The 26,263-nt window shown below is 35.2% G+C and overlaps 1 protein-coding gene and 1 long non-coding RNA gene across 9 annotated transcripts in view; one reads left to right on the top strand and one right to left on the bottom strand.

Annotated features, from left to right (window-relative positions):
• LOC105215026 (inhibitory POU protein) overlaps positions 1 to 26,263 on the bottom strand; it is a 75,311-nt gene that overhangs the window by 32,813 nt on the left and 16,235 nt on the right. For all 8 annotated transcript variants that reach the window (XM_029042130.2, XM_029042128.2, XM_029042133.2 and 5 more), the window contains one exon: positions 17,269 to 17,445. In XM_029042130.2, the coding sequence (XP_028897963.1) occupies positions 17,269 to 17,445 (177 nt within the window). The remainder of the gene's footprint in view (positions 1 to 17,268; positions 17,446 to 26,263) is intronic.
• On the top strand, positions 21,640 to 25,196 carry LOC128922305 (uncharacterized). The gene is made up of 3 exons (XR_008471537.1): positions 21,640 to 22,277; positions 23,007 to 23,507; positions 23,580 to 25,196. It is a non-coding gene; the product is annotated as an uncharacterized LOC128922305 (long non-coding RNA).

The following is a 26,263-nucleotide window of genomic DNA, read 5'->3' as shown; positions in this document are numbered from 1 at the left end:
CAGTGAGAACGCTTCCGAACCTCTGGAAGGGCGCGAAACTCGAGGTGGTGGACCGGATCAGCAATCCGTCGATTCCTAAGGCAAAGGTGGTGATACCTCGCGTTTTGGACCCGTTATATGCACTGTGGCTGTGGTATATGCTACTGAGCGTGGCTAAAAATGCAAACGCAGATGGAGGCTATAGCTACATACTGCAAATCAATAAGGCGAGAAGCTGGGTGGCAGTGGAGAGTGCAGTCAGGAATATGCTGCTAAACTTCTACTGGGTGTCAGGCCACAAGAGCATCGAGAGCAACGAAATCGTTGACGGGATTGCCAAGATCGGTGTACAGCTGTCCCCCGAAAACATGATGGACATTGGCAAACCCATGCACTGTCTGTACAATAATATAAGATGCATGATGAAGAGAATCAAAGCGGAAGAATCTACCGGGATCAGAAATAGATAAGTTTCCTACTAGCACTGTGCAGAAAGGACTGTAGGACCATGGACCATGTAGGACCATTTGCGCTGGCACAAATAATATAAATACTTATAATTCCTTTTAATGTGTTATTCCAAATGTTATCCCCTGTAACGCGCAACAATGGAAGTAAACAGATTCCAAAATATTAAACGAATTTGAAATGGATGATATTTCAAGCAGAGGACTAGCTTCTAACGCACCAACCCGATACTCTAAAATTAACGTCGATCGGAAATATACAAGGTTCATGCTGGCGCTCGATAGAAACGGCTGTAGGATCATGGTTGGCATTCTTACTGGTCACAGCCTAGTAGCTACACACGCCTATAAGATGGGGCTGTCAGATCGGAAGGAATGTAGAAAGTATCAAAAGCAGGGCACTAAGGAAACCGTGGAGCATCTCTTGTGCATTTGTCCGGCTTTAGCGAGACAACGATTCAGGTATTTAGGGTCATCACAATACGATACGCTGGAAGAGATATCGTCAGTGAGGCCTCATAATCTCTTAAAATTCACGTCAAGCGCAGGCATCCTAACGATGACTACTACTCAGGGAATACATGAAGGCACTCCATCTGGTATCACTAAGGACTATAACTGGTCTATGCGTGGCCTGCAGGCATACCGTAAGTGATTTTAAAGAATACCATTATATGGATTTCGCTCATTTTCGCGTCAAAAGAAAAGAGTATGATTTGGGAATTTAATGAGAAGTCTAAACTTTCTCTCTTTATGTTAAAAAATAAACAATTCTATTTATAAACGAATACATATATATTTAAATATGCATTTTGATGTTATTATGAGTTAAATGTTCACTATTGGAGTAATTTAGAGCAGTTATTGGAAAATTTAAAAAGTTTTGAACATATAACTAAACGATAAACTCATGCTCCACAAAAATGTGTGGTTCGTATATTTTTAAATAAGCTCTGAAATTAAGATGGATTGTTGTTGAAGGCCGCAGTCTTTCATCCTCAAGTTAGGTATACATATAATTACTTATAGTTCGAATATTGAAAGTTTTCATATCTTAAAACAAATATGTGGGAATATTTCCTTTCAGCTTATTTGATACAGACACATTTCATGCTCAGACGCTGGATTGTCATACCATGGTAAATATTTTTTTTTCTTATTTTATTATGAAAACATCTTTAGTTTATGAAATAAAGCTTTTTAACCCAGACATTTAAGGAGGACGAAAAGAAAACTTAATAAAATTTTCAATGCAAAAGATTAACGATATATTTTTCGACATGCTAAAACAAATTCGAATTTATACAGTCCAAAGCTAGCTATTGAGCATCAACATGAATTAGGGAAGTCAGGCAGTGCAGATACTAACCGCGAAGTGCCTTGGCATCATGACGACATACATATACTAGGATTCCGACTTCTAAAATACCATAATGTAACATCACATGATGGTAGTGAAATGGTTATGCTTGTATATCTGCAGCCAGTGTGGAAAATCTATTGTTTATTAAGGGAATATTAGGCAAAAGTATCTATGTACCTAAACATACAGAACAACAATGTGCATCAAAGCGCTAAGGGCCTTGTTATTCTTAAGCTGTCCCGTTTCTATAAAGACAATGATATTATTATATGCAAATATTATACAATCCAACCTAATATGGAACTGTCCTTATTTTCTTACGTCACCAGCACAGTTGCCTGATATTTTCACGTCGAATATTATAAATTAAAAATTACATTTTAAGATTCTTCGTTTAAAATTAACTCAACCAGTTCTTGTTTTTAATATTGTCTATTAATAAATAGAATAATAATGCAAACTAAACAGACTAGTATTCAAATGTTCACTTATATTTTAAATAAATTAAATATGTACATTAGGGTGGCCCTTAGTTGTATGGAGGATAAAAAAAGTTTCTGGATTCTCGATCGCACCCCCTAGAAATATGCGAATAGCCCAAAAACTAGTATATACAAAGTTTTGGGTCAATCAAAAAAGGTTTAGGGGTTGCGCAAGGAGCTTGAAATCCTGAAAAATAAAGAATTTTTGCCATTTTTATGTCTCAGTCTTCCATATTTCAAAGCCACACTATCTGGTTTCCATACCGTAATAAGATCTGCATTTTATTACCTTTCCAAAATTTCCACAATCTTAAAAATCGGTCGATTCATAATAGAGTTACAGAAATACAAATATGAAAGTAAATTAAATGTGTTGCACGTGCATTCTCAAGCGTCGCATGCTCGTGATATACCGTTATAACGGTTCTAATGTTATTCTTATTATCTTATTACGGTATCGAAAACCAGTAAGTGATAGTGTGGCTTTGAAATATGGAAGTCTGAGACATAAAAATGGCAAAAATTGTTAATTTTTCAGGATTTCAAGCTCCTTGCGCAACCTCTAAATCTTTTTTGATCGACCTAAAACTTTGTATATACTAGTTTTTTGGCTATTCTCATATTTCTAGAGGGTGCGATCGAGAATCGGAATACTTCGGAAAAGAAGGGCCACCCTAATGTACATATATACATATACCTCTCAAAGGTACTATATCAAATAAACTGTGGACTCTTGTCAGTGACTCTTTGTTTTACATTGCTTTAAAGTTATACTAATTAACAAGTTGCACAAAAATTACTTAAATAACTTGGAAAACAAGAATACAGTTTAAATGGCTTCAGTTTTAGTACATATTGAGGAAAGTGTGTCCATAAACATAAAATATTGAATGAAGTAAACTTTACTTAGTAAAGTATTAATCAATAGTACTTAAAAATAAAAACGTAAACTCAATATCGATCGTATCTTTTAATGTGGGTGTGACTAATAAAATACACCCAACATTGTAGCTGCACAAATAAAAATGTGTGCGGTTAGGTATTGTTACACAACAGTAAGATGGTGAACATCTACCATAACATACATATGTATGTTCCCAACATTTTATAGCACAATATTTAAACATTTTGTTCGAGGTAACTTTCACGCGTGATTGTTTTAACTATGTTTCTGCACTCTATTATAAGAATAGTCCACATTACATTTCAATTCATGTTTTACAGATATTTATAATAAAGAGCTCTATTTTTATTTTCTACGAAAAAACACATTATAATGTTATTTGTGAAGACAGATAATTAGGTACAGTAATCCCCGCCTAAGTACCACGTCTTAACATGCAAGATTTTTAGGATACTTAGGCGGAAAGGCACTTAAATGAATCCCGTTTAAGTGCCTCGAAGTACTTACCACGCTTTTTCTCAAATACTTCGATCCAATATTTTTTTCTTTTAGAATGAAAGTCACATTTATTTCTTATTAATAACAATACAATGTGGAAGAAAAAACATTACAAATCTATGTGTGTGTTTTCCACTTGACAGTTCTCAGCGCATTTAATGTCAAAAATATTAAAAGGAAAATTTGCAAACAATTTTGTATTTGTAACCTAAATATTACAGTCACTTAAGCGGAGGCTATTAAGCGGGTAATTTAATAGGTAAATTTAGAGAAAAAACAACGATGCCGCAAAATATGGTCACTTAAGCGAGAAAGGCACTTAAACGGGGGGCATTTAAGTGGGGATCACTGTACATATTCATCTCATATGTTGTAAGTGAACATTGCCTTATAGTCGGAACTTTTCGTATCATTTCAATGAGAAGCCACCGCAAGAATTTTGTCTATAAAGCCCGGACGTTACACGTTCAAGAAATTGCTTTCAAGTTGCCACTCACTCACACGTTCGCCTGGAAAGCCGTTTTGCTTTAAATTTTTTCAGGCAAAAAGCGGTAAATAATGATGATGATCAAGAAATGATCAGCTGAGTATAGAGTTCTCCAATTTTCAAATAATGAGTATCAAAATTTTAAAAGAAATTTTGTAAGAACACTTTCAAAAGGGTCAACTCCTGTTGCGGCAATTCTAAGTTTATAGGAGAGGGGGTGACGAAGAAAGGAGAATCGCCCAGAGTTTGCTGTGTTCGGCAACACGCTTTGTGTTCTTATTCGTAACAGTTCGCTTGCTACGTAACTAGGGATGGCAACGATTAATCATTTGATTAAATTAATCGATTATTTTCATTTAATTTACGATTTAATTGCATAGAAACACCTTTTCTAATTACTCGACTATTACTCGAGTAATTGCAAAATAATCGCAAACAGCATTTTCAAATTTAATACATTTTAAGTTCATCTAAGTTATCTTACAAGGGTCAAAATTGGTCACATCAGTCAATAATGACTGCAAACGGTGTAAACATAGTTAAATTCTAATATGTCAACGTAGTTTAATATCAAAAAATGAATATCTGGTAACACTGCATTTACAGTTAAGTCAAACGCATTTTACGTTCAGTTGTTTGGAGAGCAATGGCGCCAGTTAAAAGCGAATAATGGAAATTTAAAAAAAAAAAATCAACTTTGACATTAAATTTCTTTAACAAAGGTTTAGTTTTTTATGATTTTTCTTTTACAGTATTATTATAGGATATATCTAGTCATAGAATATGCTAAAAAAATAACAAAAGTAAAAACAAAAACATAAGATAGGACTCAAATAAGCAAAAACAACAAAAAACCAATTGTTAATAAATTCTTTGCAAAATGCAAGCACATGTCGAAGAACGAATTCATGAGAAATGAACGGGACATTTTCAAAAAAAAAAAAGCCAACACGTGTTCTTCTCGGAATATTCTGGCATATATTCATGTTTCGAATTGCACAGATCTAATTGGAACTACCGATCTAGTTGAAAATAAGAATCGTCAAGTAAATGAGTTCATGAGAAATTTAACCAATTGGTATATTTTCATTATTTCAAAGGAAAAAAAAATATGTGTCCAAAATTTTTAATATTAAGCTAAGGACTATATACAACATTATTCAGGTGCAAAAAATAAAATATACTGCATTGGAAGAACTCTGGACGCAAACTTTCAGAGCTTTCATTTTGGGATTTTTCTAAAATAATACAATAAGTAGATAAAAACCCCAAAAATTTGACTGAAAGAGATGGGAAAAATTAAAAATAGTATTACAGCAACAACAGTAACCATGAGGAAGTGAGAAAAGAGTCAGTACTCGTCCCAAGTAGCGTGGAAAAAGCCACCGCTTTCTGTCATTGAAATTAAAAAATATATCACATTCGCTATAGATGATTATAATAGGCCAACGGAGGACTGAAGTCTGTTTCCGCCAAACTTTTCTGGGTCCATCATGATGCTACGTCATTGTCTTCGTCTAGTCACAAAAAATAACGCCATTCCAGTATTCCATTGGCTTAGTAACATCAACTATAGCTAATTTTCAATAGTAATAGATGCTATTGGTATATAACTGTGGCATTTTCCTGGCTACATGGGACGAGTACTGGGGAAGATTCAACACTATTCTCACTTCCTCATGGTTACTGTTGTTGTTGTAATATTTTTTTATATTTTTCTCCAATTATTTCGGGCAAATTTTTGGGGTTTTTATCTACTTATTGTAATACTTTAGAAAAATCCCAAAATTAAAGCTCTGAAAGTTTGCGTCCAGAGTTCTTCCGAGGAAGGGGAAGGCCTCCACTCCGTTGGAGGGACCAGGTGGAGAGCGACCTGGTTACACCTGGAATCTCCAACTGGCGCCGAACTGCTAAGGAAAGAGAGGAGTGGCGCACTCTCATCGATTCGGCTATAACCGGCTAAACGGTTGAACGCCAATCACATACATACATACATATTTTATTGGTTTTATTTTTACGCAAAGTTGCAAAACAAAACTTTAAGATTGCTGTGCATATTTTGAAAAATTTAATGTCATTGTGCTACTTAACTTTAAATGTAGGCCATTTTCTCTTTTTGGATGTGTCTGGGACTCTGAGACATTATAATACAAGATTCGGCGCTGAAACTGGTGGTGGTCTTTATGCAATATAGTATTATTTGAAAACATTGGAATTAATCGATTTTTTTACATTAATTGCAATTAATTGCAATTATTTTTTTATATCTTTCAATTCATCATTTGATTATTTAATCGATTAAAAAAAATTGTTTGCCATCCCTATACGTAACAGTGTTGTATTTGCGCATATTTTAAAATTAATGTATACAATATATTTGAAAATTTGAATTATAATAATATATAATTTATTTTCTGTATACAATTTGCAAATATATATAGAAATATGCATAATGTTATATAATTAAAATATGTTAGAAAATAGAGAATAACGGTAAAAATAGTTAATGAAATATATTTTTTGTTTGGAAACGGTTCGTATAAGAAGTTGAGAAAATGATATGAAAGAGAATGAGAGAAAAACACCAACTGAGTTGTCGATCACAGAATTTGTCCTGGTGTGAACGCATTGGGCGACAGCAAAAGAGAATCTCCCGAGAATTTGCAGGAGGAGAACAGGAGTTGACCCGTGTTATAGTGCACTAAGGGAGAAATGTTAATGGGATTGAAAAAACGACAGATTTCTAGCTTGAAAAGTGAAGGCTTGGGGCTACATACATATATATATGCGATCGCTTCAAAAATTTGACGCAGTCAATATATATAGTATCTAATTTTTCGAGGAATACAAACAACTGTGAAAGTATTAAAACGGGTGAATATGTAAAAGGGGTGACAGCAATTCTAAGCAAAGTTGCACCACACTTTGCCTAACCAGCATAAATGTCTCTCGCCGAACCATATGGAAGACCTTACAAAGCAGTGTAAATAAAATAGCGTTTTTAGACTAAGAGCTAATTGGTCCATTAACCGGCCTCTACTTGATTAAAACGATTATTAAGATAGATTTACCTTACAAAATAAAATATACATTTATTTTTAATTGAATTTTAATCGACTTGAAAATCAAATGCAACTCTGCGACAAAGACGTACGATATACGTGATTTTTTTAATAAAAAATAGCTACCAACTTCTTTTGAGAAGCAAAAACAAAAATGTATAACAACTGATCGGTTATCGAGTAGCCGGCAGTATAAAAGGCTAAAGAGGGTTTCTCAATAAAAATTTTAATTGATCAATTAATTTGGCTGTCTAAAAACGCTATATGACGAGTTATAATGAATCAAGCACTGCATATGGGCATTTCCGCCAGAAGGTCCACCACAGACAAAATATTAAACATTATTAGAATTACAAAGTTTTTGCATATTTTCGCAGGCAAATATTTAAATTTATTTATATTAAATTAATTCATAATGCCGATGTTTTTTCATTTTATCAATGTGCACAAAATAGTACAACTGGAGTTAATATGAATTTTATGTCATCAGATTGAAAATCTTTCCTTATTATAAAATTTAGATAAAAAATTGTTAAATGTATTCCAGGTATATCCTATTTGCATTTCTTTTGCTGCGATGGTCAAGAAGGAAAAGCTGATTCATATTCATACAATGGAACTTCCATAACTCGAACTTCTATAAGTCGAAGATCTCCATAACTCGAACTTATGAATTGGCAATAGCGTTTAGAAATCAAATGTCATACAAATTTGATTCCATAACTCGAACTTCTATAACTCGAAGTTCTCTATAATTCGAACTTTTAAATTGTCATTAGAAGTCAAATTTTATACAAATTTCCTTCTGTTCAAAAATGAACATGTATGTTGGCGTCAAAAGGCCACACTTAGTTTTTATGCAGCAATACATATATATACATTTTTTATTACTCTACATATTAAGAATATTAAATAAGAAAAATATAAGAACACATACAGTCCACTGAACATAAATATGTTTGTTCAAATATATTTAACGAGCATACATACATACATATAATACATACATTTATATATGCAACGCACATACATTTATATGAGGCACGCATGCATCTATATGCAACATGCATGCACTCAACAAACACATTTATATGTATGCACAAGACAACCTATTGGTTATAAAAATACATTTGGGCAATTGCTTGTTTGCATTTGAAATAACTCCTTATCGTGCAACATATAAAATATACATATAGACATACACACATACACACATACATATATAATTAGTTCTTAAGATAATTCTAAAATTTGTATATAAGTAAGTAAAAAACCAAAATAAAATCAGAATGAAATAGTTCTCACTCAAGCTTGGTGTTTCAAATATTTTCCCCGACCCGCGGTAAGAGGTATTTGAAATCAGCTTGTTTTAAACACCTTCCATACATCGAACTGTCCGACCAGGGCATAATACAAAATTTAAAATTTTTCTATCGAGGCAGAATTTGAAAATTCTGTATATGGTATATTGTATGGAGGCGAACAAAAAATAAAGTCTTAGCTAAGCATTGTTGTTGACTGAGTAGTCATTTGCGTTTCACAGTCGATGCTTATTTTCTATACAATTTTATTATGATATATGACAGCACAAAAATATTTGCTTACAAATGCCATCTAAAAATATATGTTTGACAAATTGAAATTATTGTTGATGAAAAATAAATGTGCGACGAAAATAGATTAATTTGGTTATTGGAAATGGATGCAAAAAATAAGAGGATACCGAATTTACCCGAAGCGAGTATTGCAACTCGCAGGAAAGTATATAACCGTCATCGAACGCAAGCAATTCGAAAAATTTTTCAACAGCACAAAAATTTTTTTGTCATTCTTTTGACAAATAATTTAATAATCAAAACAAAAATCAGCTGTTATTTAAGCTACTACTTAACCCTTAATAGCCTCATTTTTTTTTTGAGCTCAAAAAAATATATTTTATAAAACTCACGATTCTGAACAAGCTTTGTTCTACAACTTTATTTGCAAGTGAAATTTACCTCAGCTAGGTAGAAAAACCCTGGTTGGTTCCTAGCGGAACCCCTAGGCACCCGAACTTCAAAAATAAACAAGATGAATTAAAAAAAAACATTTTTATTTCGATGTTGGTCAATGTTTTTGTGTGCTGTTGCATGTCCATTTGTCTTTTTTATTGTAAGACAAGGATATACAGGATACACCACAGAAATATATAATACACCATTATTGGCTTTAGTTCTGGTGAAATACAGCAAAGCAGTTTTTTTCTGGTGTAAAACGCAAATGTACTCCACATTTTCGACATCGTACTTTTGTACGAGATGTGCAATTGGGATTCTTACATCGCGGCTTTCCCTCCTTCACATACTCTGGTAAATGCCCAACGTTATCTAGGCGAATGTCACGTGGTGCTAGCGGACCAGACATGGGGCGTTGACGTTTTGCAGATATTTCTACTTCCAAATTTGTTCGTCGACCTTTTCCAATTCTCATATCAGTACCAGATTTTGTCAGGCACTGGGCAACTTCCGACACAAATTCGTGCAATACCATCTTGGGCTCAGTTTGATTGGTGTCCGCATGATGTCGCTTATATAACATCCAGGCATTGACGATAGCCATATCACACATGTGGTAGAATAATCGGTTTGTCCACTTTCGTGATTTTATGCGAATATGACTACGACCCAGTGACGAATCCAAGAGGTCAACGCCGCCCATGTATTTGTTATACTCGTGGATAACGTTTGGACATTGATTGCTCTCTGTAATATTTTTCTTTTTGTTGTAACGTTCAATGGTAGGTGCATTCGCAGGCGTTTCACCATTGGCCGCAAGATATGGCTTTATTCCAGCCATTGTTGAAGCCATGTTGACTACTTTATTGTCATTCCAAGCCACAGTTGTAACATCAATTCCGTGAAATGAAGCAGCGTATTCTTCGCAATTACCACGATTTTTAAAATCAACGGAATCGAAGTGTAATAATTGTCAAAAAAAATTGCATGGTTTACAAATCGCGGAACCGAGCGGGCTAATCTGACAACAATATTTGCTGACGCACCCAAGTTTGGTTAATTGTCTTGACGGTGGTCGTCTTCGCCGGAATAAATTTCAAATCCGTAGCAAAATCCGGAATCATCGCACAGTAGGAATAATTTATCACCCCATGGGTGTGGCTTATCTGGCATGTATTGTTTCATATAGTGCTTTATTTTCGTCGCACAGATTTGCTCGTCAACTCATAATCTTGCTCGCATTGGAACCTTTTTGAAGTTCCTATTTAGTGCCGTGAGTATTGGGCGTATTTTGTACAACCGATCATATCCCGAATCGTGTTGTGGTATTTGTCCATACATTTCAACTGCCTCAGAGACCCGATTACGTCTGCAACTGCGCGCAGCATCCGATGATGTTGATGGCAGTTGGTGGCATGACGCGGAAGGCTGCCTGCCACGATTAGAGCGTGGCATTTCATCGTTATTATTAAAATGCAAGAATTGGAGAATTTTATCGTAGCGATTCCTTGGCATACAATCCATGATTGGCTTGAAACCATAGTTACCCCAATATGATCGAATACCTGGATATTTATACACCGACATATAATAACTGATTCCCATAAAACGTTTTATTTCATCAGGCGTGGTGTTCAATTGTTTTTCAATGTTTTGTTGAATTGCGTACAAATTGCTCTGTTCCACAATATTTGAAATAATGTCGTCTGACATAAGAAATGTAAAAAACTGAAGCGGCGAATGCAATGCCAATATCTCCGGTGTCAAAGCCTCATCACCTCGAAATCTTATCCAATTAGCGTATAATTGAAGATTTCTTTTTCGCCACAATGGTTTTTTGAATACATCAGACTCTTTGTCAATCCATACGCCTTCAAACATTGTGGCATACTCTAGCCATCGGGCGTGATCACCTACAACAACTGGCTCTTCTGCAACATCCATGCCTAATAAAAATCTTATTTAGAAACAAAAAGCTTTCGTATAAGAGAAAGGGATATTTTACATTGATTTGGTTCCCTATTTTCTTCTATAACTGGATTGACGATATCGACATCTGCAATATCTGCCACATTCTGAACAACAGCGAAGTCAGCAATGTTCTGAACATCTGCAAAAAACTACAAAAAAGCCATAGTATAATCACTTTGTATATAATTTAATATTTGCAAAATTTCGTACTCCGGGTGCCTGACGGTTCCGCAAGGAACCAACCAAAAAATCAAACAAATCTTACAAACAAATAAAATTTACTTACCTATAAAACTTATCTTAGCTTATTTACACTATTATTTAAACTTTTAGATTTTTTTCCCGTTCCGATTTTAACGAATTATTCACAAAAAAATTATTGCAAAAAACGCGATTTCACAAAGTTCACTAAAAATGTGGTAGATGCACTCAACTCAATACAAACATGCCAACTGACGTTTTTTACAAGTGGGGATAGAATTAGCATATGGCGCATGAATCAATTAACGGTCTTATAATGACAAGCAAATTCTAAAATAAAATTCGTTAAACAGAATTTTGTATTTAAGCGGTTGGTTCCTGGCGGTACCAGTGGGTGGGTTAAGTCTCCAATTTTCAGTGCTTAAGAATAACTTAAGTATGAACTATGAAACCCCATATTGCTGTTTTATCTTAAGCAAAACTTACGCACGGACTGTGAAACCGGGCACAAGATTGTTGAGAAAAATTAATTAAAATCGCAACACGAAAAAATAATGAAGTTATATTAAACATTTTCTGGTAACATTATTATTATTTGCAACGTCTCAATTTCATTTGAAAGTGATGGGGCGAATATTGTAGCAGATGTTTTGCACAACCGTTGCGACAATGAAGCTTTGAGTTTTTTCTAGGTACAAGCGCAAGTCCAATCATAATACGACAAACATGCACATTCAAAAATACTTTTAATTTTTAAATTTTTTTCCAGCGCTGGACCGAAAACGGTCCTTCCAGCTGCAGTTGCATAGGAAGTTCCAATGCTGGTCACTGTCAAATAGGCACACATGTGGTGAGATTAGGGATCAAGCCAGACGCTAGTTGCCAAGGAACGCGAATAGGAATCATCCACGCACTTCCTCCTCCAATGTCCAGGATTCGCCAGATTTAGCTTAAAACATCTCGGCAGGCACATTTTCGGCGAATCCAGTGAAGTGACTGGAATAGACATTATATATGTATATATATATATTTGGCGTAGGAACCGCTTTAAGCGATTATAGCCGAATCCACCAGAGCGCGCCACTCATTCCTCCTTTTTGCTTTTTGGCGCCAACTGGAAACACCAAGTGAAGCCAGGTCACTTTGCACTTGGTCTTTCCACCGGAGTGGAGGTCGTCCTCTTCCGCGGCTTCCTCCAGCGGGTACTGCATCGAATACTTTCAGAGCTGGAGTGTTTTCTTCCATCCGTACAACATGACCTAGCCAGCGTAGCCGCTGTCTTTTTATTCGCTGAACTATGTCAATGTCGTCGTATAAATCGTACAGCTCATCGTTCCATCGTCTGCGGTATTCGCCGTTGCCAATGTTTAGAGGACCATAAATCTTGCGCAAAACCTTTCTCTCGAAAACCCCAAGAGTCGTCTCATCGGATGTTGTCATCGTCCACGCATCAGCGTCATACATCAGGACGGGAATAATGAGCGACTTATAGAGTTTGATTTTGGTTCGTCGAGAGAGGACTTTACTTTTCAATTGCCTACTCAGTCCAAAGTAGCACCTGTTGGCAAGAGTGATTCTGCGTTGGATTTCAAGGCTGACATTGTTGGTGTTGTTAATGCTGGTTCCCAGATAAACGAAATTATCTACAACTTCAAAGTTATGACTGTCAACAGTGACGTGGGAGCCAAGACGCGAGTGCGCTGACTGTTTGCTTGATGACAGGAGATATTTCGTCGAATAGACATTAGCTGACTTAAAAACTTTATAACAGAGTCCAAGCACTTTGTCGAACATTGGGGTCTTGGCGATCCGTCAGGAGTATTTGGGTTTCATAAAGATTCGCTGCTATTTAAGTAAGATTATCTATAGATGCGGAGATCTACCCCTTAACCTAACCTAGCCCGTTAGAGTCATGCAGAGGAGATCCTATTTATCAAAAGAATAAAAGATGGTACTTTTAGTGTCAAACTACTTGAAACTTGCAGAAAACGCATTCGGCTAAACGAAATGTACTCACTGTACCAAAAAAGTAGCTTGATGAGTGGCTTCATGCGAAGACGATGAAAGTTGTGTGTGTTACACATTAAAAACTCAATCTACAAACATACTGAAAATATGTAGTGATTAACGAGATACTTAGCTGATACTCTCAAAATATCAAAGGTGTGATTCAATGCAAAATAATTTTTGAATATATGAAAGCTGTGCTCAGTGTGTATGTCACACTTACAATTGATTAATAACACAAAGAATAACAGAGTGATGACTCTGGGCAGTGTTGATTCTTTATCCATCGTGTCTCTCCAAAGTTCAGCATTATAAGTATGACAAACAAGAAGAGTTGTTTCACCATGATAATGCGTTGTATCAGAAATCAATATAAATGATTGATTCAGTTCGACTTCGAATTGCTTCCAAATCTGCCACATTCTTTGAGTCTGACCCCTAAGGACTTATTCTTGTTCTTAAAACTCAATAAATTACTCGCTGAAAATAGATTTAATCTTAAAGACGTCGAGTCTGAAGCCTATTTTAATGCGAAAGAAACACCATATCGCTAAGTTTAAACCAGGCTATAATTGATCTGCATATATATTTGGAATAATAATATAATAATATTGCAATCGAATTTTCGGGAAAAATAAATACATACCAACTTTTCAGACTGTCTGGTGCATAAGTCACATAGGAATAGAATAAAAGCATACATACAAATTTTCCGAGTTGAAAATGGATTTCAAAGTTTAAAAGAAGAACTTAATTGTTCATTTCATATTTGTTAATACCCACCATTCTCAATAATGGTTTGTGCTCTTCTTCAATACTTCAGTGTACTGTATGAAAAATTGGTCTGAAGTAAAACTTAATTTGATTGTCGACCACTGGCCGGGGACCAGTTTAAGAAAAAAACGAAAATCAAACAGGTGCAGTAAATTAGTTACGTGCATGTAAGCAAACTTTTTGTGGTTTCGCTAAGACATCGCTAACCGAAATTGAACCATATGTTGTTAAATATAATTTACCGTTTCATTTCCACACCGGAAGTTCATGTATGCATCACATGTGTACATATCGGCGACTATAAATTAAATAGAACTAATTTTCCACATAAATAGGGGTGGAAAGGACATCACCTACTTCAATTCAGTATAGTAAAAACCTGAGCCACATTAATATATGTCATTAAGTTGATTCAAAAATGCTTTATACATATTTATTTTGGAATTGCTCTTATTATGTATAATGTATCTCTGCCATGTTTACACACTTTTAGCAGATACACAAATATACATCATATAGCTCATGTTGTTGCTACTTATTTCGGAGTGTTTGCAGAAGTTAATGAGCTTTCGAACAATTTTTGTTTTAGCTTTGGTGTCTTATAAAAGAGATCGATCAGTTATTTTGCAAAATGAGAACCGATTACTTAGCGCATTTCCGTTTTGAAGTGACTTTGTTAAAAATAATTTTGTGTTATGTATAAGTACAAACATACATATGTACATACATATATTTATATATTCCATAAACATCGATTACAATATTTTCGAGTCATTGATTGCAATTGAATGCATGACGTACTACTATGCGGTGCCAAATATTTCTTTAATAAAATTATAATTATAACGTGTAAGCCTTTTGGGAAATTGCCACGTGACGGTCGTTTGTCAGGTAAGGACACAGTTCGTGTCGTTAATTATATTAAACCTCATTTCAAGGGTTGGCTACAAATTTCGATTGCTACTTGATTGTAATCAAATTACACAACCTGTTTTGAACAATGGAGCATGACGGCACAACACATACCACTGGTAAAACACCCCTGCATTGTAAATGTACTGGTTTTAGACAAGCAAATTGTTAGCTATGAGTTCGTTTCGCAACTCAAAGTACGTGTACACGTTAAGCAGTATATCTTTTCTCAATATTAGCAACCTGTGCGCTTTACGCTAACGTATTATCATTATTGAGTACAATCTTTATACAAAAAATAAATACACTCTCCAAGTGTATAATATACTTACATATTTTTTCACCAACAATCAAATTGGAAATCTCAAAGAAACTACAATAGCAACAACACTTACTTAAGGGAGCTTCGATATAGGATCTAAAAACGTAATAATCCTAAAACACAAAAAGAGCTTTAACACATTCAGCAACAACAACTACATAAGTTAAATTTTTTTAAATATGGCTAAAGCCTCTAATATACATATACCATGGTTCTTATTGAAATCAAAAACTCCTATATGTATTATACATAGATCCAAAGACGATAATACAGTGGAACTTCTCTAACTCGAATCACCATAATCCACAAAAAAACTTCGAGTTAGAGAAACTTCGAGTTATAGAAATTTGCAACAAAACATAGATTTTTCAAAAAGCTGTATAATATAGATTCATACATAGTTTTAATTATTAACTTCACATAACGTTTTATTTAAATTCATTAAAACATGTATTTTGTAATTTTGTTTGTTGCACTTTACTTTTGTTTGGCTCTTGACGTCTGTATTCCATGCTTTTGTTATATGATTTATGAAATTATTTAGAGTAATATCATATTTTTTATTCTCCTCCATAAATTTTGTATTACGCCCTGGTCGAAAAGTTCGATTTATGGAAGGAGATTTGTATGAAATTTGACTTCTATTGCCAATTCAAAAGTTCGAGTTATGGAGAACTTCGAGTTAAGGAAGTTTGAGTTATGGAAGGAAATTTGATTTGTAAACGCTATTCAGCAATTATATACTAATTACACCTGCCATTATTTACTGAATCAGCACCTTAATATGATTATTTTATATTTCTGCTTCATCCGCAGTAACATACTTACAAACAAATCTATATTTTGATGTATTTAGTTTCTTTAAGTGAGTTTCAAGTTTAATTAAGTACAGATGGAAAAATGTCTTTCTGTTTTATACGGAGAGTTAATTATAATTGAACGACTTTCCAATGTTCCCTGAACACATTCCTGTAGCAATTTTTCGCATAATTATGATTTTATATACAAAAACATCTTCATAAACTAATGCAATATTAACAAAAAATAAAATATATCTGGATTCGGAAGGAAATATTTGACTAGATTCGGTATTTTGGGTATATCTTAAATGGCGTTTATATTGATCAAAATGTTGTTCAAATTGCTGGGGTACTTTCTTAAATTTACGTTTTTTGACGTTATTTTAGATCAAGATCTTTTAGTAGTTGGGGACCATGCCGTAGTGTAGGAAGGTATTTGCCATATTTAAAGCCTTAAATCCATGATTATATTGAGAGTTATAGCGTATTTTGTTTTTGTATTCAAATTTATGCGAAAACTGATTTTGATTTGATTTAAATGAGTTCTAGCATATTAACGAAGGGCAAAATAGACAGACATCTCAAAATCAATTCCTTTCGTTATTCAAATCATTCTAATGTATAAACCTTCTCTATATTATTTTTAGAAACAACTGATAGCTGCTCTAACTATTCTCTCGAAAACTACTAAAAGGACAATAACTTTCTATAATCAATTCAAACTTATCACAGAAAATATGATTAAAAGTTTGCCCATTCATTTCAACTATGGGACTCACAAAACACCATTCCTATCTATACAGTAGTATATATTGGATGTACTTTAGTAGATCAGTTGAATCACAATTAAGTAACCTATCCTAAAATCCATGACCTTATTTAATTTATATATAACAGAACCAAAATAAATCTATACTCGTCTTTTCTTCTAGATTTGAGCTTTTTGACATTTTTCTCTAGTAAGCAACATTTTACTTCCATTAATCAAATGTCATAAATTTTAACTTTCTGAGCCACGAAACCATTACGTCAATAAAAATCTTACCTGTAGTGGTCGTTGTGGTGGTCCGGCCATACTATGATGGTGGTACATAACATCATGTTTGATTTGACCAGGCATTTGACTGTGATGATGTGTGGCTTGATGTTTACCCATATCCACCGCCGCCAGTGCTTCCGCTCTACTAAGGATGCCATCATTGATTCCCGCAAAAATATCACCCTATTTTTAAGTAGGAATTAAGAATGAAGATCTGATATAGTAATTAATTGTTTTTACATGCCATTATACAATAGTTTGAGAAGTCTACGATTATTTATTTAAATATCGTAAATAATTTTACATAACATAGTACGAAAAAATATTCATTATTATACTCTCGCAACAAAAGTTGCTAAGAGAGTATTATAGTTTTGTCCACATAACGGTTGTTTGTAAGTACTAAAACTAAACGAGTTAGATATAGGGTTATATATACCAAAGTGATCAGGGTGACGAGTAAAGTTCAAATCCGGATGTCTGTCTGTCCGTCCGTCCGTCTGTCCGCCCGTGCAAGCTGTAACTTGACCACTGCCACGCCCACAAAATGGCGATAACCAAAAACACATAAAGAGCTATAACTAAGTCATAAATAAAGGTATGAAAATAAAATTTGGAACATAGGATCGAATTAGGGAGGGGCACATTTGAATGTAATTTTTTTGGAAAAGTGGGCGTGACCCCGCCCCTTAATAGGTTTTTTGTATATATCTCGCAAACCAATAAAGCTATATTAACCAAACTTTCTTCAGTCGTTTATTTTAGCCATTTCCTTATACAGTCCAAAAATGAAAGAAATCGGATAATAACCACGAATACCTCCCATACAATGGTTTGGTTGAAACTGACTAAAAGTGCATTAACTCACTAACGAGAAACGTCAGAAACACCAAATTTTACATAAGAAATGGCAGAAGGAAGCTGCGCTGTAATTTTTTTACAAAATGTAAAATGGGCGTGGCACCATATCTCAAGAACTACTCGACAGATCTCAATGAAATTCGGTATATAATATTTTCTTGATACCACTACGCCTACTTCCCATATAACTCAATTTTGAATCCTTCTGATTCGTTCACTTTATAATGTATACATAAGGAACCCATAAAGATAGCGAAATGAAACTTTACACAAATACTGTATTTGAGCTGTGACATCACTTGTGGAAAAATTGTCAAAATTGAACCATGACTTTTCAAGGCCCCTGATATCAGACATGAAGAACTCAGTGCCTAAGGGTAATTTTTCACCGAAAATATAGGTAAATCTCTAAATAAATTGCGAGAGTATAAAATGTTCGGTTGCACCCGAACTTAGCCTTTTCTTACTTGTTTTTATATTAACGCATATACAAATTAAGGCACATTTTTTTCAGAGACGATCCAACACCGGGATGTCTTAAGTTCTTTCACGTCGAACAGGGAGTAGCATTTTTTCTTTATTTTAATTTTAACTTTCATAACCTAACCTAAGGGGTTATTCTGGTGTAATATTATAATTTATTTGTGAACATTTCAAAAATACAGAAAAAAATAGAAAAGCTAATAAGGGTAGCTATCTGAACAAAAAAACACATTATTAATATATAGTAGTAATGTCGCTATTGTTGGAACTACCGAAAATTTTAATTTGGTTTTTTGAATCACTATTTTGGGGATGAGACTAGTTCCTGAGAAATAGACGTCTATAAAAAAGAAATCTTGGTTGTAGTTTGGAAAAGATAGTTTCGATAAAAATTCAATTAAACATTCGCCTCTAGCTGAACTAGACTGCATGCCGCTCGAGGAAAATTCATTTATCTACAAAAATAATTTGAATTTTGAAAATATTATGAAAAGATGATGATGATATTCTATTTATTAAATAGAAAATATAACCAAAAGAAGTAGGGAGGGCTAAGCTCAAGTGTATGTATGTATGTGATTGGCGTTGCAACCGTTTAGCCGGTTATAGCCGAATCGACGATAGTGCGCCACCTCTCTCTCTCCTTCGCAGTTCGGCGCCAGTTGGAGATCCCAAGTGTAACCAGGTCGCTCTCCACCTGGTTTCTCCAACGGAGTGGAGGCCTTCCCCTTCCTCGGCTTCCTCCGGCGGGTACTGCATCGAACACTTTCAGGGCTGGAGTGTTTTCGTCCATTCGGACAACATGACCTAGCCAGCGTAGCCGCTGTCTTTTTATTCGCTGAACTATGTCAATGTCGTCGTATAACTCGTACAGCTCATCGTTCCATCGTCTGCGGTATTCGCCGTTGCCAATGTTCTGAGGACCATAAATCTTGCGCAAAATTTTCCTCTCGAAAACTCCTAGTGTCGTCTCATCTGATGTTGACATCGTCCAAGCTTCTGCACCGTAAAGCAGGACGGGAATGATAAGCGCCTTGTAGAGCTTGATTTTGGTTCGTCGAGAGAGGACTTTACTGTTCAATTGCCTACTCAGTCCAAAGTAGCACCTGTTGGCAAGAGTTATTCTGCGCTGGATTTCGAGGCTGACATTGTTCGTGTTGTTGATGCTGGTTCCCAGGTATACGAAATTATCTACGACCTCGAAGTTATGACTGTCAACAGTGACGTGGGAGCCAAGACGCGAATGCGCCGACTGTTTGTTTGATGACAGGAGATATTTCGTCTTGTCCTCATTCACCTCCAGACCCATTCGCTTCGCCTCCTTATCCATGCGGGAAAAAGCAGAACAAACGGCGCGGTTGTTGCTTCCGATGATATCAAGTGTAACCGAACATTATATACTCTCGCCATGTATTTATTTAATTTTATTAAGATAAGACACAATTCGGCCCACATATTAGGCATAAAGTCCTTTAGAATAGCGAAAATCATTATTTATAGTATATGGCAGATGGAATAGTTCCTGGATTGATTTCAGCTATGTTTGCCACTAAACTATAATACATACAGACGCACACTATTAGAAGAAACACAATTATGCTGTCTACAGTTAAGTGTTATCTAGCGTGTTAAATTGCCGAGGTGGAAATGTCACCATATTTGCCGATGTGGTATATATTTGTCTTTTCTTTTACATGAAAAACAATTTCACCACTATTCCCGCTGTGTTGAGCGTGTTTATTAATTGGGAAATTCTGATCAGCTGACTTTATTTACATAAAATATAAAAAAAAATTTTAGATGTAAAAAAAATAATACAAAATATTTATTTTAAATTCAATATATTTTGCTTGTCATTTAAATGAGACATTTCTATTTAACCCTTTCGGTTTTTTTCGATTATGTAGACCTATGTGTTGTGCGTGGTTACAGTTACTTTTTCTGATATGAGCTGTACAGGTGTTCATTCAGTAGGCGTTCTCAACAGAGTGAAATTGGAAAAAATCGTTTCGCGAAAAAAGTTAAACAAAAGTGGTGATACAAAAAGTGTTCAAAAACATTAAAATAACCGTTTTATTTTAAAACAAAGAGAGCTATATAAATAAATAAAGATAAGAGAGTTATTTACAAAAACTTAAAAAAAAATTTACATCCTGTAACTAACTATTGAACCAGGATACGTAGGACTTTCGAATTTTTATCACTTCATATTTGAGTTGAGACTAATATATATCTGTCCTAAAAAACATGTTAGCTCCGCCCAATTTAATTCAGGCATGAGAGGGTTAAGAATTAAAAGAATAAGTGGACAGGTTTAAAAGTTTGTACAGTGATCTCCGTTTAAGTGCCTTTCCCGCTTAATTGACTATATTTTGCGACATCGTTGGTTTTTTTGTCTAAATTTACATATAAAATTCCCCGCTTTAGAGAGTGTTTGAGAAAAAGCTTGGTAAGTACCTCGAGGCACTTAAGCGCGATTTATTAAAGCGCCTTTCCCGCTTAAGTATATAAATTTGAATGCAGACCTTCTGTTAAATCTTTACCATGAAATTTAAGGTTTCTGCTGTTTTTCTTCACTGATTTAAAGTGTTTTTGTAGTTTTCAACATATCATTTGTATGAGAAGTAGGCGTGGTTCTAATCCGATTTTTCCATTTTTAGACTTTCATTAGTGTGTTTGGTTGATATAGCTTTAGTAGTTTACGATGTACACAAAAAACTTAGTTTTTAAGTACTACACAGAAATAAAATTCAATGACACATTCGAGTTTAACGAGAAAAAGGGAGGACAAAATCAATTCATGATTTGTGGACAGTGTGCAATTCAAATGAAGCACATCTGGGCTATCTATGTACATATTTAAAACTTGACAATCGACAATTCAAAAACTCTAAAGTGTCATATACAACACTTTAAACTTGTTATTATATAAATCTAGCACCATTGAATATATCGGATGAAACTTGTGCACAAATATATTTATAGAAAAATATATTTATATATATTATATATTTATAAAAAAATTAAAAAAAAGATAAGTTATTCGTTTCCTAACATTTCAATTGGAAACCATCAAATCAATCACGTGTATTGTGCAAATTTTTATTCAATTTGAAAAGCAGGCATTTATCTTAAGTAAATTATGTGGATCGTGCATTTGAGGTTAAATTCACCACTCTGTTCATAGTCCAAAATGCCTAGAGGACGACGTGCGAACATCGGCCGCCCCACAAGACATGCAAGCCAGTAACAAGTGTATTCACAAAAGTTAAGCGAAGAAAGAGAAAATATAATAAGAGAAAATGCCCGATTGAGACAACACGTGAGGACACGAAGATCATTTGCACATACAATCGCTTGGCATTGCAATATGATCCCACTGCGAACTACAGTGATGATGAACATTTAGATATTGGACCAATGACGACTATGTGCCGATATTGCAATGCGTTAAAGTTCAAAAGAGAAACGGCTGGATTGTGCCGCGCATGTGGAAAAGTCAAACTGGATCCATTACTTACACCACCACAGCCACTGAAAACATTGTTCGATGGAAGTGATCCCGATTCCAGCCATTTTCTTCAACACATCCTTGAATACAAAACTGCTTTCGCATGACTTCCGTTGGAGCTAATATCATTCGAGAAGGCGGCTTCATGCCGGCTTGCAAGGTAAAAGATACAACACACATAGCCAATCACTCACACTAACACAACGTGAAAACGTGGGTAGATAGAAAGCAAGGTGAAAGTGACTTCTACTTTACACAGTTTTTGACGGGGCATAGTTGTTATAGGGAATATCTATACAAATATGGCCATGAACGAATTGCTTCGGCAGCAGTGGAAAAATGCCTTACATGTCTTTTTTTCGTGCCCGAGATATGAAAATGACGGATCGAGTGAAGCCGGAAAATATCGTACACTACATGATCCAGTCAAAGCTGGTTTGTGACAAAGTTAGAACCTTGGCAGTAGTAGCTATGCAAGAGCTCAGGAGGAAAGAGTGGCAACGCAGCGAAAGCAAAAGGAATAATGTGACGTAGGCCGGAGAGGTAGAATTGACGAGCCAAATGGCAAAGCTTAGCCCCACGAAGTAATGCTTAACGGCAGTTCCGTGGGACGATTTCAAGTAATGACGACGGAGTTAAGGGTTTAGTACGTAGGCGTATTGGCCCGCAAGGGGTCCCAAAGATCCGTAGCGACCAATATGAATCGTGCATACCTGACGTCTGACGGTATCTTTCGAAGATTCCCCCTCCGATAACAAAAAAAAATCACACCAACACAATGAATTGCAACACACAACAACTAGATATACACCACACACTACACCATCACACGATTAGAAGTTACATCGTATTCTTCAACAAATGAACAAATGATTGTTTGCAATTACAGATACAAGGACAAATATATCATGTGCATGGTTCAATGGTGCCAACACCAGATGAACCGCATTTATTTCTGCAAATATATTTCCTTTCGTCGATGGTTGATCAGCTGAATGTGCGGTGCAATATACAGGGAACACAACAGATGAAGAGAAGAATTATTGAACAGTTGCCATTATTTTTTCACGCTAATATGCTGTGGTTAATATGTTCAAAACAACATTGGAACGAATGCCGTCGGATACGCACAAATTTGTCATAAGAGCGGATTGTACCCCAACAGGTGAACATGTGCGAAGATTCAGTGCACCCACCGTTAATGATGTGGCTGCAATTATTGTTGGCGAACCAACTAAATCGCGAGACATTGTCGTTCAGCGAAGAAGCAATATCATGCACCGTGTAAACAAGACACATCGTTTATACGATGCGTTACAATATCCAATCATTTAGTGGCAAGGGCAAGACGGATACGACATCACGTTGAAGATGGTCTATCCAATTACAGGTACAATATTCACACACTAATTGTTGCTATTATTGGTTTCCATTAACAATTCATTTAATTTGGCATTTTCAGGCGTATCAACGAATAAAAAACTAAGCGCAATGAATTACTATGCGTATCGTATGATGATTCGTACTGCTGTACGTGGACCAAAATCATTTGCTTTAAAACTGTGAACGGCCACCAATGCCAAATATATCGAGAAGCATGTAAACTATTGGGTTTGCTGGAGAACGATTCTCATTAGGATTTAACACTTGCGGATTCAGTTGTTTCATCAAATGTGTACCAAATACGAACGATGTTCGCAATTATCATCACCACATGTTTCCTTCACAACCAATTCAGTTATGGAACAAATACAAATACGACATATGTATGTGAAGATATCTTGCATCGCGTTCGCATTCAAACGAATAATCCTGACATCCAAATAACCGATGAAACCTACAATGAAGGATTCGTTCTGATTGAGGATCAATGTTTGACTATTGCAAACAAGCTACTGATTGAAGTAGGAATGATTGCGCCAAATCGATCGATGCACGATGCATTCAACCAAGAATTAAATCGAGAGCTGCAATACAATGTTGATAAATTGCAGGAATTCGAATTATTGTGCCGTTGCTGAATGAACCGCAAAAAGAAGTATACGAGACATTAATGCAAGCGGTGGACAATAATACCGGTGGTCTATTCTTCCTGGACGCATCTGGAGGAACAGGGAAACATTTGTCATTTCATTGATTTTGGCCACTATTCGATCAAGATGTGACATAGCTTTGGCGTTAGCATCATCTGGAATTGCGGCGACTCTTCTAGATGGCGGTCGTACTGCACATTCTGCGCTTAAGTTGCCACTCAATTTAAACACAATTGATACTCCAACATGCAATATTTCCCGATCCAGTGCAATGGGAAAATTGTTGATGCAATACAAGCTCATTGTTTGGAATGAGTGCACAATGACACATAAGAAATCACGTGAAGCACTTAACTTCACACTGAAGGATCTTCGACGAAATAGCAACATCTTTGGCGGCTTTATGATATTGTTCGCAGGCGATTTCAGGCTTGCCTGAAGGCATCACCTTAAAATATTGAAATAACGTAAAAACATTATCGCTAACCACTAGTATGAGAGTTCAACTTCAAAAAGATCAAAGTGCTGCACAATTTTCCAAACAATTGTTAGCTGTTGGAAATGGAAAAGTCCTAGTTGATGCGACATCTGGATTAATTACTCTTACCAACGACTTTTGCCGATTGGTAGACTCTCAATTAATCATATTCTTATGTAAAGCAGTATTGAAAAATATATTAAAACAGTTAAGTAAATGTTCAAGCACAAAATATAACTTTGCACCGATAACACAGAACTTTGTGAGTAAAACTTTTAGAAAGTTACACAATAACGATCAGTAGTAAAACTGATAATAAAAGTTGGCACAGGCCCAGTTTAACAGGAACATTAAATGGCCATGGATAGGATTTCAAGTATATAGCATTTAATGGGCATGAAATGGGGATTTCTATTTGTTATCTCGGTGCCAGATAGTTATTATGTGCTTACGATTGAGTTTGACTGCATGTTTGAGCAAAAAATGGTAGGGTACATTTGACATTTGACATAGAGAAATTTGTGTATTTTTTTAAAACAATTCATTACTTACTAATTAACTTATTTATAAAAAACAACTTACAATCAAAATAAAAAACAGGTATTTGACAGGTATTTTCATTATTGAGCATATTTAATAAAAAGGTACAACTCAAAATTAATTTTTCTTGACATACTTGCTGGTAATGTAAAAAAAACTGTAATAAATTATTTTCATTTAATATATCGGACTTCAAAGTTAACTCTAAATAAATATTTGGTGCGATATCGCGAAGTTGATGCAGGATTGATGGGATCCGGAAGTTTCAATTCGATTCCACTCCTTAAAGCTATGGAAATATCGTTGATTTCGGATTTTACAAATACCCAGCAATATGGAGATTGTCTTCTGACATAGTTAACATTAACTGGAGAGACTTCTGAGATTTTTCCAGTGTAAAAAAAATGTTTCTTGCTGTATTCTTCAAAATTAAAAGTAATGCCTGACTTTATACTCTTCGTCGTCATTTCATTTAAAATTTGAAAAACTAGTATCTTCATGTTCCTCTTCATTAAAAGACCTGTCGTCAGTTTCCTTTTCTCGTAACTTTTGCTATTTGTGGTGATTTTTCTGCTGAATTTGTCGGTATTCGTGAAATTCTGTTTGATGCTTCTCTTGGACAGAAACGGGGCATTGGTTAACAAAACTTGGTCTTAAGTATGTTTTCATATTGCTCACTTACTGATGCGGATGGTGCTGTGTCAGTGATATCCTGAATGTTTTGAAGCTCAGAAAAAGCATCATTTTCTGTAGGTATATCCAATAAAACTTCGTCTGCAAAAATCTGTGTGTTGAGTGGGTAGATAGTATCAACACGTGTACGACACACCCGAAAATATAATAGACACAAAATCCTAGTTTGCTGCTTGAACTTGAAGATAGGAACGTCGTGATTGTTCGTTTGCGTTATTTTCGCTTCGGGTTCCAAACTCGATCGAACACGTGTTTGGAGAGTGTTACGACACACTCGTACCGAATTTAAGCTAGTGTGATTGAACAGACTCGAACATACCCGAAGCTGCTCTCTGGTAGATACCAGTAGATTCAAAGGCCTTTAAAATATTGCGGGACGAAAAAATCATCTGGAAGGGTTGG

The sequence above is a fragment of the Zeugodacus cucurbitae genome, chromosome 5 (assembly GCF_028554725.1).
Source record: "Zeugodacus cucurbitae isolate PBARC_wt_2022May chromosome 5, idZeuCucr1.2, whole genome shotgun sequence".
NCBI classification, from domain to species: domain Eukaryota; kingdom Metazoa; phylum Arthropoda; class Insecta; order Diptera; family Tephritidae; genus Zeugodacus; species Zeugodacus cucurbitae.
Note: the sequence above shows the minus strand (reverse complement) of the source record. Positions and strands in the feature narration are given on the sequence as shown.